This window comes from Bufo bufo, chromosome 6 (genome assembly GCF_905171765.1).
Source record: "Bufo bufo chromosome 6, aBufBuf1.1, whole genome shotgun sequence".
Taxonomy (NCBI): domain Eukaryota; kingdom Metazoa; phylum Chordata; class Amphibia; order Anura; family Bufonidae; genus Bufo; species Bufo bufo.
Window position 1 is genome coordinate 52,043,337 of NC_053394.1, and position 17,616 is coordinate 52,060,952.

Below are 17,616 nucleotides of genomic sequence, written 5' to 3' on the forward strand. Positions count from 1 at the left end.
TATACCTCATAGTTTTATATATATATATATATATATATATATATATATATATATCATATAGTTAAATGACTGTAATATAAAACGAGAAGAAAAAATAAAACATGGAATGAAAAAGAATAAATCAAGTCTCCACTTTTGCCTAATAAATTCAGCAAAAAACACCCATAATAGCAACTCAGATGTTTATTATAAAAAGCAATCTTCTGTACAGAATAATACTTTCTGATATACGATGGGGGTAGTAGTCCTGGTGCCCCTGTATGTCTGTACAAGCTGCACTGGCATATAACACTTTGCTCATACAGACACCTGGAGAGGGGAGGGGAGGTTTGTAATAAAAATAAGATATCATACAATTCTGTAAATAATACATAGATACATAACAATCTGGAGATGAGTGGCATACACACGGTGTATGATGGCACCTCCATGGCTGGGCTGGCACAGGGGGCAGCAGTCAGTACTCCAGCTTGTTGTACAGGTTGTACAGAGGTAAAGACATGTTGCTGCCTGAATAGTACAAGGGGGCTGGGAAGGCAATAGACCTGGGCACTGGCACCCTCAGAACAGAATTGTCTCTAAATACTAAGGGCATGCCCACCAGAGTCTGGGCAGAGGCATGGGCTATGTTGGCAGCCTCCAGTTCAGCAGATAATTGCCTCTTCCACTTGTTCCTGCGGTTCTGGAACCAGGTTTTGACCTGGGTCTCTGTGAGTTGGAGGCTGGAGGCTAAACAAGCCCTCTCTGAGCTGCTGAGATACCTCTTCATGTCAAAGGTGGACTCCAGCTGGTAGACCTGGCTCCTGGAGAACACTGTCCTGGTCTTCTTCTTGGCACTGGCCTGCCTCTCTGCATGAGCCTCCCTCTGCCTGTCTCCTGCTGTGCTGCTGGGGGTTAAATGTCTGTCCTTGTCCCCAGGGTAGTCCTGCTGGGAGGGAGAGGGCAGCTGGGTCCTGGCTTCTGAACTCTGGGGTCCTTTTGTATTATCTGCAAGAAATCACCAACAAGTCACTGACTGCTCCTCCATCAGCACATACTGTCCAGGCAGAGCTGGGGGCAAGGGCCTGCCTGGGGGGAGCCGGCCTCCAAAGGGTTAACGTGGGGGCCAGCGACTGAAGCAGAAGACAATATACATGACTGTAGAATATAGATAGGAGATAGATAGATAGATAGATTAGGTAGATATGTATGGATATTAGATAGATTAGGAAGATATATATAGAGAGAGAGAGAGAGAGAGAGAGAGATTAGATAGATAATACTGTAGGTAGATAGATACATAGAGTAGGTAGATATATAGATAATACTGTAGATAGATATTTTAGATATAGTACAATAGACTAAGATAAATTGATAGAAATTACATAGATACATGGATAGATATGAGTCATATATTTGATAGGTAATATATTTCATTACATATATACACAGGTTCATTAACTTTTATATGCATAAACTTCATTGTTAAATAATCTTCTCCTTACAGCAAATATAATTATATCCAATGTATGTGAATGTGTTGATATAATATAAACAATGAGTGTGAATGATTAGATAGGGGGACAGATCACAGGTGAAAATTAGAAGAAGAAGAAAAGAAGATAGATCTGTAGACATGAGAGAGTTATTAAATAGAGAGATCTAAATAAATAAATAAATAAATAGAACTATAGATAGATAATTATTAGATAGATAGATATTGGATGGATGATAGATAATTCTTACGGCGATGTTCTAGTCTATGATGTGAGCAGCCCCCCGGGATGTCGCAGGAGATGATTTGGCTCACAGCAGCCGCTCTTGCCCCGCACTGTGCTCCAGTATGTGGTCCTCCTTCCTGTGCAGGGTCCCCGCTCACTGTGCGCCTTTATCACCTCCAGATGCTGCCAGCGACACTTTCCTCTCACATAAGACCCACCAGAGGCAGTGTAGGTGACAGGTAGGTGAACAGATGGCAGGAGGTCCAGAGTGCCCAGAGGTTAGTGTCCCCCCCCCCCCCAATCCAGAGATACTCACTGAGACACCTATGGGCGCTGCAGGTGCGGGGGGCTTCTTCCCTGTCTGCTCCGGAGCAGAAGCAGCGCTGATCCCTCCATCCCTCCTCTTCTTCTTCCTCCTCTTCTTCCTCTGAGGAGGCGCTGGGGCTGGGCTCCCTGCAGGGGATGATGGGCTCCCTCCTGGCAGAGGTGGTGGTGCCCTGCAGGATGGACTGGATGGTGAAGCTGGAGAGTGTGGTCGGGGGGCACTTAGTGGCCTCTTCTTTGCTGCTCATCCTGAGGACATAGGTAAGAAGGAAGAGGATGATGATGATGGAGTTGGAAAGAGAGAGGAGGGGGTGCTGTAGTTTTTTTTTAATAATGGGGGGTGTCTTTGCTTCCAGTTTGCACACACAGACTGCATCCCTCCCCACCCACAGCTCCAGTCCCCACTGCTCTCCAGCCTGCTGGCGGGGCTACATTTGCATGACATTCCCAGGTCTCCAGCACCAATCACCAGCTGCAGACAGCCCCGGAAAAATTGAAATTCCATTGTTAAATCCCATGCACCTGTGTGAAGACATGAGGTATGGGCGGTGGAGGGGGGCAGGAGTGCCTCAGAGCTTTCAGCATAGAGTTCAATGGCAGGGGGCACTCCCAGCCCAGGGGGGCACCATGCATGACTTCATTGGCTTTGCCCAATAGGGACATAACTGTTTGCTATGTAGGGTTCCCCCCAAAAAATATACAGGTTCCTCCAGTTCTCATGCATACTTTGCTCCTAAGCATACCCTATCTACATAGAAGACCTGAGGGTGAAAACATTAGGTAGTGACAATTAAAGGGTTAAAACTTGAAGGTGAATCAATGATTTAGGGCTCATGCCCACAAACGTATTTTCTTTCAGGTTTTTTTTTGCGGACCGTATGCGGAACCATTCATTTCAACGGGTCCGCAAAAAAAAATGGAAGTTACTCCGTGTGCATTCCGTTTCCGTATATCCGTATTTCCGTTCCGCAAAAAAATAGGACATGTCCTATTATTGTCCGCATTATAGACAAGGATAGTACTGTTGTATTAGGGGCCAGCTGTTCCGTTCCGCAAAATATGGAATGCACGCGGACATCATCCGTATTGTTTGCATATCCGTTTTTTGCGGACTGCAAAATACATACGGTCATGTGCATGGGGCCTTAGGGCTCATGCCCACGAACGTGGTTTCTTTTTGTGTACGTTCCGTTTTTAAATGGAAACGGAATGCACACGGAGTAACTTCCGTTGTTTTTTTTTTTGCAGACCCATTGAAATGAATGGCAAAAAAAAAAAACGGAAGTTACTCCGTTTGCATTCTGTTTCCATATTTTCGCATGTCCGTTCCACCCAAAAAAAAAAAAAAAGAACATGTCCTCTTATTGTCCGCATTATGGACAAGGATAGGACTGTTCTATTAGGGGCCGGCTGTTCCGTTCCGCAAAATACGGAATGCACACGGACATCATCCGTAAAATACAAACGGTCGTGTGCATGAGCCCTAACTGCTATAAAAAATATAAGAAAAAGAAGAAGTGGAAATAAACAACCCCCAGGGCTTTGCTGCTGTTTAGCCCTATGTCTCATTGTGATGATATATCAATTCCTCATACAGGAGTCCGATGAGGATGATAGTGATGATGATGAGAGTACATCTAAAAGCTCCTGTACAACGTGGAATATTATCATATATTCATATTAAATCTTAGTATCCATATTTCAGGTTAAACAAATCTTAAAGCGTTGCAGTTCCTGGAGAACAAAAAGTACCAGCAAGCTTTCGGAGCATGATGTGCCTTGTACTTTTCATGTTTTTTCTACATTTAAGTACATGGTAGTGCATGCTCAGTGGGCTTGCTGGTACTTCTAGTTCTCCAGATTTAAACACTGATGACCTATGCTCTGTTAATTTAGTTAAATGAAGAAATGTAGAAAAATGACAGCAGTATGGGTGTGATTAATGACATTTTTTAAATAGTTTTCTTCTATTTGATTTATATATATATATTTTTTTAGATTTTTTTTTGGGAGGAGTGGAGCAAGCTATTCAGATAATACCTTCAAGGGTATGACCACGCGGCGTGGTCGTGATGCGGTTAGGAAATGCAGCATCTCATTTCCCAAAAGAAGACAATGGGAAAATAGATTTCTCCTGCTGATTGTATGAGATATATAGTTGAGTAGCCAACTGGAGCAGCAATCCAGAAGATACGGAGCGGAAGGCCACAGAAGCACTACGGAGCGATTCCGTGGGATTTTAGTCCGTGCCATCGCATCTCAAAAAAATAGAACATGCTCTGTTTTTTTTGCTGTACGGACAATCGCGGACCCTTTCAAGTTGAATGGTTCTGCATTCTTCAGTGCAGGCCACACAGACGGGGCCCATGCATGAGCCCTTACGTATATGCACCCCTCCTGTCTTTGGCCCCAAAAATGACTTCAAAAGACAACTCTTTTACGGGTTATCCCATGATAAATATCAGATCGCTGGGGTCCAACAGCTGAAACCCACCACGTTTCCCGAGAACGAGGGGTCCCCGAGTCTCCTGAGTGCATATGTTGGTCCAGCACTCCATTCACTTCTATGGGGATGATGTAGTCAGCGCTCTGTCAGTCCCATAGAAATGAATGGAGCGGGAGACCAGCATGTGCACTACCGCTCCATTCAGAGAGGAGACCTGGGGACCTCTTATTCGGGTGGTGAGTCCCTGAAGTCAGACCCCCCCCAGGGGTGCACCTAGCCACAACCTCCAATGCCAATTTCTTAACCTAACCCCTTCCCTCCAGCCCTACTGTTAAAGACATACTTGGAAAACATGACATACAGGGTAATACAGAACATACAGGGTAACACAGCGCCACATACTGTGCTACCCAATACTATACTGCAGAAACCTAATCCCCCTTCTGCTGCCCCCCTCTTGCCCCTACCTGGTGCTGCTCACCTCGCCTCATTGGTGGTGCCCCCCCCCCCCCCCCCAATCTGACATTTGTCACCTATTCTTTGGGTAGGTGATACATAGTTTTCCTGGGATAAACCTTTTAAATTGCAAGCTTTAGGGAGCAAACCTCTGTCCCATGTACCTCCTTGATTGCCCCAAAATGTAGAATAATTGTATTAATATATGAATTTATTGTGAGCATGCTGCTCTGTAAAATGATGCTAAATCTTCATTCCTTCAAGCCCAGGAGACGTTCTCTTCTTACTTTATCCCTCCAGCGATCTGCGCTTCTCATCCATGTCTCTATGTCATTTGGCCATTATAGTATAGGATCCAAGTTCTAATTGGGAGGGAGGGGTGGGGAGTAATGGAACCATAGCCACAAAATCATTTAAAAACCCATCTTAAACCCCAAATTCTGCAAGATATGCATACATGACGCTTATTGGTATCTGGTTACGAGGAAGGGCATCGCCTGTCTTAAATATCAGTCATTGGCATGTGCATAACTTTGGAATATCTTCGATATCCCTGATTCCTCCCATTCACACCCAGTGTCCATGGCTGCTGGGAGAGATGAGAGACAAGTGTCTGGCGCCTGGAACCTGAGCCAACATCATTTCATACACCAGCACTATTACATGATCACCCAAGCCAGCAGGCGCTCCTTCCCCCCCCCCCCCCCCCAGCTCATTGCATTACCTGTCATGTTTACTGGGAATAGGAGAAAAGACTCATAAATTAAGGTTGCATTTGGTGGAAATGGTTTATTGATCCTCCCACGGTGCCCTTATGTGGTTGCAGCGTTAAAACTATTTTTAGGCTGAAAAATGCTGGCTTTTTATATAAAAGCTCTCACTCTATGGGACTATGGGGCTCCTATCATGCCCACGAAGCCAATACACCACATATGTCCATATTACAAAGATGTACGTGTATGGCTACGCATTGCATACATAGCGGTCAGGGCTTGTCTATTCCAATTGTGCAATCTTTATATAGGGGCTGTCGAGGGGTGCGAGGGGCCACGCTCATAACCACTATGCCATGGCCAGGGTATTTCGATACAGGGCTAGGGCAGTATGGAAAGACTAGTTCTAACTCTATGAACCCGGGTACAATAATAGTAATAATAATAATAATCTTTATTTCTATAGCGCCAACATGTTCCGCAGCGCTTTACAGTTCAAGGGTTCATGTACAAACAGTCCTAAATAGCAACAAAACAAGAGGAATGAGGACCCTGCTCGCAAGAGCTGACAATCTATGAGCAAAAGCTATCCCTGGGCACACAACTCCCTAAGCAATGAATAGTGCTGCACCCCTGCCAAGGTACTCATGGCACTGATATTCTGAAATGTGTCCAGGATCGGACTGGGAATTTAAAGTGGTGCCGGAAAAAAATAAAAATAAATGTGGCCCCATGTTGTAGTCTAGTCCAAATTGACAGATGGTGGGGCAACACAAGTAGGCAGTGCCACAACAAGCCACAAGAAGGCAGGGACTAGAGAAGTAGGTGGGGCCAGCAATACTGTAGTGCAGCACAAAGTACCGCCCCTGCAGAACCAAATACCACAGTGAAGCATAAAATACTGCCCTATGACCATACTGAGGACATAGATACAGTAGAATTCAGGAGGGCACCTGCGGCTGATGGCCAGGTCCAAAACTACCTGATGCTCCTAGCATAAATTAATGCTGAGAGCATCAGATTGTTATGTACGCGGCCAGAAGCCATGATCTATGGGATCTATGGCTAGTCGCCCCTGAATGTGTCAGGGTGATGGGCACCAGAAGCCTCAAGGCAACTGCAATCTCTGCAACTCTTAGGGTACGGCCACTCAGTCAGGTTTTTGCATGCGGTTTTGGAAGCCAAAACCAGGAGTGAAGTCAAGAAAGAGGAGGAGTCGTATCCGTCCCTTACACTTTCTCTTCTGTTATGATCCGCTACTGACTTTGGCTTCAAAAACTGCATAAAAAAATGTGACTCTGTGGCTGTACCCTTACTCTACAAGCAATATTAGCTCAAATTGTCCACTGGTGTCAGGATTGGCACTCAAGCCAAACTTTGCAAAGCGTCTTGCTTGCCTTCTTTGTTTGTACACATACATTCGGTGCATTATAACCGACACATGTTCCAATGCTCCCAGTATGTGTAGGCTCTACTGGTGCCCATGTCCAATAATGGTGGTCATGCTGTGATTGCACTGTACTGCAGGACAATGGGCGTGCTCCTTTTTGGCTCTGCGTGTCCTACTCCTTAGTTTGGTCCTATCCTGATGAATGCTCTTCCAGTTGGGGTAAATCTGAATGATACAAATTCGGTGACCTGAACGTGTTGTCCTGTGAGCAGTAGTTTTAAAATGTCTGTACTCTAAGGTTTCTTTAAGATCTCATGCACCCAACAAAACCCAATGGCCTAACAAATAACCATAGGGTCCCACACAAAAACCTGGAATGGGGCCCCATCTTCAATAGTGAGTAAATTAAAAGCTTATGACTATTCTTATCTCCAGACTGTGCCATCCTCCTCTTCTGTAAAGCACAAAGCAATGTATAGGAACAGGGAAATGCACATAGTGATGTCTCAGTATATAGTTAATACGGTGATCTCACAGTACATAGACAATCTACCAAGCAACGTCATAGTATAGACATAATGCACAAAGCAATGTATAGGGATAATGCACATTGTGATGTCTCAGTATATGAACAATGCACTTAGTGATGTCATAGAACATGGAAATGCACATAGTGATGTCTTAGTATATAGTTAGTATGGTAATTACATAGTACACAGACAATCTACTCAGTGATGTCATAGAACAGGTGTCTCGGTCTATAAATAATACAGTGATGTCATAGAATAGGGAAATGCACATAGTGATGTCTCAGTATGTAACATTAGGTCCATATATATTTGGACACTGACACAAATTTGGTTTTTATTATCTGTTTACTAAAACATATTCAAGTTATAGTTATATGATGGACATGGACATAAATTGCAGACTTTCAGCTTTCATTTGAGGGTATCCACATTAAAATTAGAGGAAGGGTTTAGGAGTTTCAGCTCCCTTATATGTGGCCCCCTGTTTTTAAAGGGACAAAAAGTAATTGGACAATTGACTCAAAGGCTGTTTCATGGGCAGATGTGGGCAATTCCTTCATTATTTCATTCTCAATTAAGCACATAAAAGGCCTGGAGTTGATTTGAGGTGTGGTGCTTGCATTTTGAAGATTTTGCGGTCAAAGGAGCTCTCCATGCAGGTGAAACAAGCCATCCTTCATCTGCGAAAACAGAAAAAACCCATCCGAGAAATTGCTACACTATTAGGAGTGGGAAAATCTACAGTTTGGTACATCCTGAGAAAGAAAGAAAGCACTGGTGACCTCAACAATGCAAAAAGACCTGGACGCCCACGGAAGACAACAGTGGTGGATGATCGCAGAATAATTACCATGGTGAAGAGAAACCCCTTCACAACAGCCGACCAAGTGAGCAACACTCTCCAGGATATAGGCGTATCAATATCCAAATCTACCATAAAGAGAAGACTGCATGAAAGTAAATACAGAGGGTTCACTGCACGGTGCGAGCCACTCATAAGCCTCAAGAATAAGAAGGCTAGATTGGACTTTGCTTAAAAAAAAAAACATCTTAAAAAACCAGCACACTTCTGGAAGAACGTTCTTTGGACAGATGAAACCCAGATCAACCTCTACCAGAATGATGGAAAGAAAAAAGTATGGCAAAGGCACGGTACAGCTCATGATCCAAAGCATACCACATCCTCTGTAAAACACGGCGGAGGCAGTGTGATGGCTTGGGCATGCATGGCTGCCAGTGGCCCCGGGGCCCTAGTGTTTATTGATGATGTGACACAGGACAGAAGCAGCCGGATGAATTCTGGGGTTTTCAGAGACGTACTGTGTGCTCAAGTCCAGCCAAATGCAGCCAAACTGATTGGTCGGTGTTTCATACAGATACATAAAGCCAAAGCAACCCAGGAGTTTATTAAAGCAAAGAAGTGGAATATTCTTGAATGGCCGAGTCACTCACCTGATCTGAACCCAATAGAGCATTTCACTTGTTAAAGACTAAACTTCAGACAGAAAGGCCACAAACAGCAACTGAAAACCGCTGCAGTAAAGGCTGAGCATTAAAAAGGAGGAAACACAGCGTCTGGTGATGTCCATGAGTTCAAGACTTCAGGCAGTCATTGCCAACAAAGGGTTTTTAACCAAATATTAGAAATGATCATTTTATTTACAATTATTTCATTTGTCCGATTACTTTTGAGCTCCTGAAATGAAGGGATTGAGTTTAAAAAATGCTTTGGTTCCTCACATTCTTTAGGCAATCATTTTGTTCAACCGACTGAATTAAAGAGGACCTTTCACCGATTCTTACCCTATGAACTAACTATACAGATATGTAGAGCGGCGCCCGGGGATCTCACTGCACTTACTATTATCCCCGGGCGCCGCTCCGTTCTCCAGTTATGCCCTCCGGTATCTCCGCTCACTAAGTTATAGTAGGCGGAGATACCAGTCCCTAAGTTATGGTAGGCGGAGTCTGCCCTAGCGCTGGCCAATCGCAGCGCAGAGCTCACAGCCTGGGAGGTTATTTTCTCCCAGGCTGTGAGCTCTGCAATGCGATTGGCCAGCGCTAGGGCAGACTCCGCCTACCATAACTTAGGGAACGGAGATACCGGAGGGCATAGCAGGAGAACGGAGCGGCGCCCGGGGATAATAGTAAGTGCAGAGAGATCCCCGGGTGCCGCTCCACGTGTCTGTATAGTTAGTTCATAGGGTAAGAATCGGTGAAAGGTCCTCTTTAAAGCTGAAAGTCTGAACTTCACCTGCATCTGAATTCTTTTGTTCAAAATCCATTGTGGTAATGTACAGAACAAAGATTAGAAAAATGTTGTCTCTGTCCAAAAATATATGGACCTGACTGTAGTTAGCAGAGTGATGTCATAGTACACAATCTACTCAGTGATGTCATAGAACAGGTGTCTTAGTCTATAAATAATACAGTGATGTCAACGAACAGGGAAATGCACATAGTGATGTCTGATAAGTGGTGTCACAGCATAGACCTAATGCACAGTGATGTCACAGGTATAGTGCAAAGTGATGTCACAGCATAGTCACACAATGATATTGCAGTAATGCTATGTGAATAGGCCCCTTTAGTTGTTGCAGCTGCTACGCCTGATACCCTGGTAGTTACGCCTTTGGCAAAAAGTGCCTGCACTGAGACTGTATCTTGGAGGCCCTACAGGCACTATAATCCCGTCATCACCTCTGTATAGGCAAACAGTATGAGCACCGCGTTCCTTAATATTCCCAGGTGCATGGGCCATTATTCCCATTAGTTTCTGTTGGGAGTGATCAACACCTGAGATCTGACTTCTGGAGCTGGCCATACATTAACCGGTTGATTATTTTCTGTGTATGGGGCCATCCCTATGGCAGATGTTGTGGGGAGAAGGATTGGACAATTGACTTTCAACATGGCGATCATTTTGTTCTTCAGAGGGATAAGCTGCACATGCATGCTCGGCCAAGCCCAAAGTGCATGTGTATGGAGGGGTTGGGAGTATTAGGCCCTTGTCCTCAGGCCTGAACTCTCCTTCTATAGTCTATGGGGCACAATTATTAAGACCGGCATTTTAGACGCCGGTCTTAATAAACCCCATCGCTGGTGGTGGATCCACCGAAGTTAGGGCTCATGCACACGACCATATGTATTTTGCAGTCCGCAAACAAACGGATCCGTAAAAAATACCAATCACGTTCATGTGCATTCCGTATTTTGCGGAACGGAACAGCTGGACCCTAATAGAACAGTCCTGTCCTTGTCCGTAATGCGGACAATAATAGGAAATGTTCTATTTTTTTGCGGAACGGACACACGGAAACGGAATGCGCACAGAGTAACTTCTGTTTTTGTTGGACACATTGGAATGAATGGTTCCGCATACAGTACGCAAAAAAACCAAAAACGGAACGAAAATACGTTTGTGTGCATTAACCCTTAAATTTAGACCGTTTTCTATGCCTCCAAGCACCCGGCCCGTCTCCTTCCCCAACTACGACACGCCCAATTTTTTAAGACCTGGCGTGAGAGGGGAGAAGTCGCAGATTGCAGCGCGACTAAGTGTTGCGCCGCAGTCTGCGCCTGAAATACGCCTGATTTAGGCCTATTTCCGCATGATAAATGACCTCCTATGTTCTTGACTCGAACATTTTGTTTTCTTACACTTTGAAAAATGACACCATACTTTAAATTCTGCAATTATTCCAACATGAAGAAAAAAAGAAATTACAGGTCTGTATAGAAATCGATAGAGACAAATGTCGGGGCGTCGCTGATGATATTTTCATTAACTCTGAACCAGTATTTTCCGTGTGCGTTATTGAATAAAGTGCTTGTAATGTTATTAAATGGCTGTCACGTGGCTGCTGGTCTTTGACCAGATGCTGAATCTTTAAATACTTCTCAATAGACTTGCTTAATGGACTAATTGATTCACAATACTTCACCGCTACACTCCCAAATACTCCCCCCCCCCTCCTGTCTCTCCATGTAGCGGTTAATAAAAATCAGGTATCATGCAAATTACTTAAAAAATTGGTACCAATCAGTACTCTCCATAGTACCTCGTGAGCTGTGTGGAATTCCATATCAATTTCACATAGTATTTTGTATGGGATCTACAGTTCCTTGCCAGTAAGTCTGGGGGAAGGGGGGGGACTCGTATGGTACCCAGGCAAAATTGCCACCCACTCGCCATCCCTTGGAACATGAATTTTTTTCATCTGATGTGACGCCTACTGTATGTACACACATATGGCATAATGAATATACACTGTACCACCCAGGACTGATACACAACCATGGAGGTCTAAACCTAACCGAAATTTGATCATGACATACATCATGTAATGCTGCCTACTTTGCGCCTGTTAAAGGTAAATGATCACTGAAAATATGGAATACAGTGTAATGATTGTCAGGTTGTCTTAGGTGTTTTATGAACCTTTCCTCCAGCAGGTGTCACTGTTACTAGAGCATAAAAGATGGTAAAGATCAGTCTCTGAGTAATGTTACCTACTATGTACAGGGCAAAGACAATAAGATTACATGTCAGCTGATTGCTGCAAATATTCAGAACAATGGCAAACATATAGTATACTATTCTATATTATTCTATATTATTCTATATTATTCTATATTATTCTATACTATGCTATATTATTCTGTAATGTACTATTCTATACTATATTATATTATTCTACACTATACTATTCTATACTATACTATATTGTTCTATACTATATTATTCTATAATGCACTATTTTATACTATATTATACTATTCTACACTAGACTATTGTATACTTTACTATATTATTCTATAATGTACTATTCCATACTATACTATTCTATACTTTATTATGCAATTCTTCACTATACTATTCTTTACTATATTGTTATATACTATATTATTCTATACTGTACTATTCTATACTATACTATATCATACTATACAATATAATTCTATACTTTATTATATTATTCTATATTATACTATTCTATACTTTATTATATTATTCTATATTATACTGTTCTATACTATACTATTCTATTTTATACTCTACTATATTATCCTATTCTATGCTTTTCTATACTATTCTTTACTATATTTTTCTATTCTATGCTATACTATATTATCTTATTGTATAGTATACTGTCCTAAACTATACTACACTATACTATTTTATTCTATATTATACTATATTTTCCTTTTCCATACTATACTATTCTGTACTGTTCTTTGCTATATTATACTATACTATATTATTCTATACAATACTATTCTATACTATATTATCCATACTATTCTATTCTAAACTTTTCTATACTGTTCTTTACTATATTATACTATTCTATACTACACTGTTCTATAATATATTATTCCATTCTATACTATTCTGTTTTATACTATTCATTACTATATACTGTACTATTATATGCTAAACTATTGTATACGATATTATACTATTCTATACTAAACTATTCATTATTATACTATACTATAAAACTATAATAATCAGTAATCAATACTTTACTATAGTATCACCCACAGCGGGAAAGACATTATTTCCTCTACTTGACTTGTCCTTATCTTAAAAGGTCGGGTCTATGATATGACTCCCCATTTATCCGATCCACCGCTTTCTGTCTCTGGGCAGTTTACAGTGATTGTCTCCTTTGTGGCCCTAGACGATAGACTGATTACTTGGTACCATGCTGCTGAGACCTCCAGTGGTCAGCCTTAAAACTAGAGGAACCCACAGCAAGTGTTGGACTCCCCTGCAGCGCCTCCACAGGAGAAAATTAAGTATTACACAGTTCCTACTCTATCCATGGTCTTTTCGTGTAACAGGTGGATGTGGCAAGTCCTCCAGAACAAGGGAAGCTTTTTGTAGCTGAGCTAATAGATGTGGGTCCTAAACAGAATACCCGTCTCTACCAAAGGATTGTCTGAAACGAAAATTCTACAGGACCTGGAAATGGTGTATAAAGATAAAGGTCCCATGGACCTGGTCAAGATGTCCCAATTTAATTTCCGTCCCCGCCAGACCAGAATTGTGATGTGCCGCCTATATGCGCTTGACCTCTAACGGTCTATCAAGCGTCCTCCGCTATGACGTGTCCAGTCTCAGACAACCCCTTTATTCCGTAATTTTTTTGTCGTGTAAGGCTACTTTCACACTAGCGATTCTATTTCCCTATAACGGATATCAATACTGTAAAAAAAACGGTTCAGTTTTGTCCCCATTAATTGCCAATGGGGACAAAACGTAACTGAACAGAACGGAATGATCCAAAATGCATTCCGTTCTGTTCTCATACCGGATCCGGCATGACCCACAATGCAAGTCAATGGGGACGGATCAATTTTCTCTGACACAATCTGACACAATAGAAAACGGATCCATCCCCCCATTGACTTTCAATGGAGTTCATGACGGATCCGTCTTGGCTATGTTACAGATAATACAACCGGATCCGTTCATAACGGATGCAGACGGTTGTATTATCAGTAACGGAAGCGTTTTTGCTGAACCCTGCCGGATCCAGAAAAAACGCAAGTGTGAAAGTAGCACTCCAGTATAATTTTTATAGGTTCTGAAGACTTTTCTAGCCTCTGTATTTGCTACAAAGCGATTATTATTAATATACTGTATATTTTTTTAAAGCAACTTTGTAAATTGTTACTTCTATCTGTCCCTTCTTCTACTGAGAGGAATGAGGAGGTGGCAATTCATGATAACCATAGGGCTTAGTTATTATTATTTATTCAGATGATAGAAATTCAAGTAGATTATAATTTAAAAACCCATAGACTGATTAGGCCTTTTTTTAGGTGGTCTTTATCTGAAATAAATGCGTTTTGGTCCCTTTCACTCCGGCTCATTATCTTTCTAGTGTTACTTAAGAAATGAAGCGAAATGTCTCCAGAAAAGCATTGTTCTTGATGCCACTTGAGGTTCTTTTCTATCCCAATCAGTGTCTTCTTTCTATCTCACCATGGTCAGACCTCTCATCTTCCTCTGTATCAGGGTATGTCTACCCCATTGTTCATCACCCCAGGCCCCATGGCCCCCTTCCTCTGGCAGTAAAGAGGGGCAGGTGCAGCATAAAAAGACCTCCTCTTTCAGCACATTAACCTTCTCAGGGTTGGGTAGCACCGTCCAGACACATTACAAATGGTCAGCTTTAATCATGATGTCAGGTCATTAACCCTGGGAGACCCAGTCATTGAATAACTATTTGGGGGTCTGTACTTCATCAGTCCAAGTGCATTTCCACATTCATTCACAGATTGCAGAATACAGTCGTGCCTCGCAGGCCCTCAAGTGGTCCAGCAATGAGGAAGCCCATTAAAATGAAGCTGTTAGATACAAAATATAGCAAGCTTCCATCTGGCCGTGCACAGTAAGAAGTGAGGGGTCGCGTATCGATAGTGACGTGCGGATGACGCCATGTTTAGCATTGTGCTGCCAGATCCTCTGGGACAGAAAGCGATCCAGCTCTCGGACGTCTTGATAAAATCCAAAGGCTTTATTCCAGTAAGATAAAGTACAACATGAATTTGCCTACGCGTTTCGAACCCTGAGGTTCTTAATCACGGCCCCATTTTATCAAGAAGTCCGATTCTTTATTGGTCGCCTGATCATCTGCAATATATTGATCGTGTCAAGGACGCTACATGAACGCGCTGCAAACCGGAAGAACATCTGTATGAATACAAGCCCGCTGCCGATCTGAACGTTAGGCCCCCCCGCTGATCCCAAGGATGGAGGTCCCATTCCCCCATCCTGATGGAGTGACTGGTCGAGCATGAGCCCTGCTTCTCCATTCATTCTCTATGGGACCACCAGAAATAACCGAGTGCTGTACTTGAACCGCTGCTCCATCAGGACGGGGGAACGGGTCCCCCATTTTCAGGATTGGTGGTCAGACCCCCACCGATCAGTTAGTCATCTATATAACTTGGCACAACCCCTTTAACCATATGCCCCCTTTTTCACTGCATAGTACCGGCTGTACGCTACTCTACTTGGTTCTGCTCGGTTTTGGTACCAGGTAGTTTGATCTCCACTATGGATGTGGTACCTGTGGTAGCTGTGTCATCTCTGACCAATCACTAGTCTGCAGCGTGGTCACGTGACTTTCATAATACCGGTTTGGCTCGCTTGGAACCTCCTTGGATGTGGCAGCAAAAAAAAAAGACCAGGCTGTATTTTCAACTTTGCTCTACAGTAGTGAAAAAAACAAAAACAAAAAACAAACAAACAAAAAAAAAAAACAGGGAACAGTCCAATAAAGTAGAGACGTTCCGAGCAGTGGAAAAGGGGCTTAGTCAAGTTTGTGCCATGTATGTCAGTTTGTGGAATGCACAGAGGGCATTAATTGGCCAGGATATATTTAGGAAATGCAACTGCGACTGATGGAGACGGGCGCCACTAACCAATATGTAGCCACAGCCACCCTACCAGCATGTAGGAAATCGCATGGGTACTCCGGAAGGGTAGCGGCGCATGCGCAGTAGATGCTCCTGAAGTCGAATTTGATCTTCGGCAGCGTCGCTGACTAATTTGTTAGAATCGATTAGTTCATCTCTGAACCAGAGTTAATTTTCGACACGTAGCTCAATTATTCATAACGCCTGTATTCAGGGTCAGTTTTTAACTAAACATAATTGTGACAATGCAGCGTTATCAATCAGCTGTGACAAGGGCAGCAGTATAATTACTGGTGTGCGTGCGGTAGGTTGACACTAGCATACCGCCTGCTGCCTGTCACGTCATGGACTCCTACAGTCACCTAGATGTCTGTCTAGATAACCAGAGCAGGCTGTATATGTGTAAATAGGTAACGTCAGGATCACACATGGAGGCAAGACCTCTGTATACACCCATAATAGAAAATGCAACTTTTGAAGACAGTCTAATCTGAACTGGTTCAGATCCTTCCTGTCTCACTATTCTGACGACAGTGGTGCTAGGTGCCCAGAAGATTCCCGTCTACGAATGCATTTTGGGGTCATTTGGGATGTCATCCCTGTTGCTGTCCACATCCAAATGTCCTTTCCCCAAATTATAGAATGTGTCCTACAATAGTCATTTCTAGTGATGGGAGTGTGAAAAATGCAGATTGCACACGGGAGGTGTCCGTACTTTGCCGACCGAAATACCAACACGGTTGTGTGCAAAGGGAATGATGCTACCAGACCTGAAAACAATCCTTCAAAGGATGCCCTGACATCTGCTGTCAAGAAAAAGACGTGTGGCCTCCATACACGGTCGGCCGGACTCTGGGTTTGTCCAACAAATCTCCATGAGCAGACTGGGGACTTTAAGTGGCCCTGCAAAACGTTGTAGGTGGGTCCAAAGTGGCAGAAGTCGGGCAACAGAAGTAAGCGTGGCCAGCAGTACTTTAGTGCAGCACAAAATACTGCTGCCGCCCGCTGAGTCGGACCCCCACTGTTCTGATATCCTAAAGATAAGCCATTGATGTTATCGTCCCAGGAAAACCCCCTTTGAACTAAAGTTATACAACTGGTAATGTTACAGACAGTGTTGTTCTGAGAAAACCATCAGTCCTCCTCCTGAACCAGGTACATAAAGATATGAAGCTCCCAGTGCCCCATGAATACTACTCTACAGTTTTCAAACCAGCACCTGGACCTGAATACTTTTGTAATTGCATGTAATTAAAAATGTATTATAGCTACTGAGTTATTCAATGAAACCTATCTGTACAGCGCCACCTGCTGTTTGCTTTTTTTCTAATTTCCAGAAATAAGGACACGCCCCTGAGCTGCCAGCTTGAAATAAATCTAGCAGAACAATTGGAGCAGTGAATGTGGAGATCTCTGGATCCATGTGAGGTACAGGGCCGGTTCTAGCATTGTTAAAAAGAGGTTGTCATGTACTAGACTATGTATGGTTTTCATTTTTTACATTAACTATGAGATAACCCCTTTAAATAAGGCCAGGTACCTATGCACCAGGCCGGTGGCTGCAGGTGCCCTCTTGAATTTAACTGCATTGCTGTCCTCAGAAGTTGTCATGGCGGTCTGG

General features: G+C 43.0%; 1 protein-coding gene across 1 annotated transcript in view; it reads right to left on the reverse strand.

Annotated features, from left to right (window-relative positions):
- Positions 1-339: 339 nt before the first annotated feature.
- The window catches only part of HMX2 (H6 family homeobox 2), a 33,048-nt gene continuing 15,771 nt past the window's right edge, over positions 340-17,616 (reverse strand). The window contains exons 2-3 of the mRNA XM_040436947.1: positions 2,017-2,273; positions 340-987 (exon numbers count right to left, since the gene is read on the reverse strand). Coding sequence (XP_040292881.1) covers positions 458-987; positions 2,017-2,273 — 787 coding nt within the window. The 3' untranslated portion in view covers positions 340-457. The remainder of the gene's footprint in view (positions 988-2,016; positions 2,274-17,616) is intronic.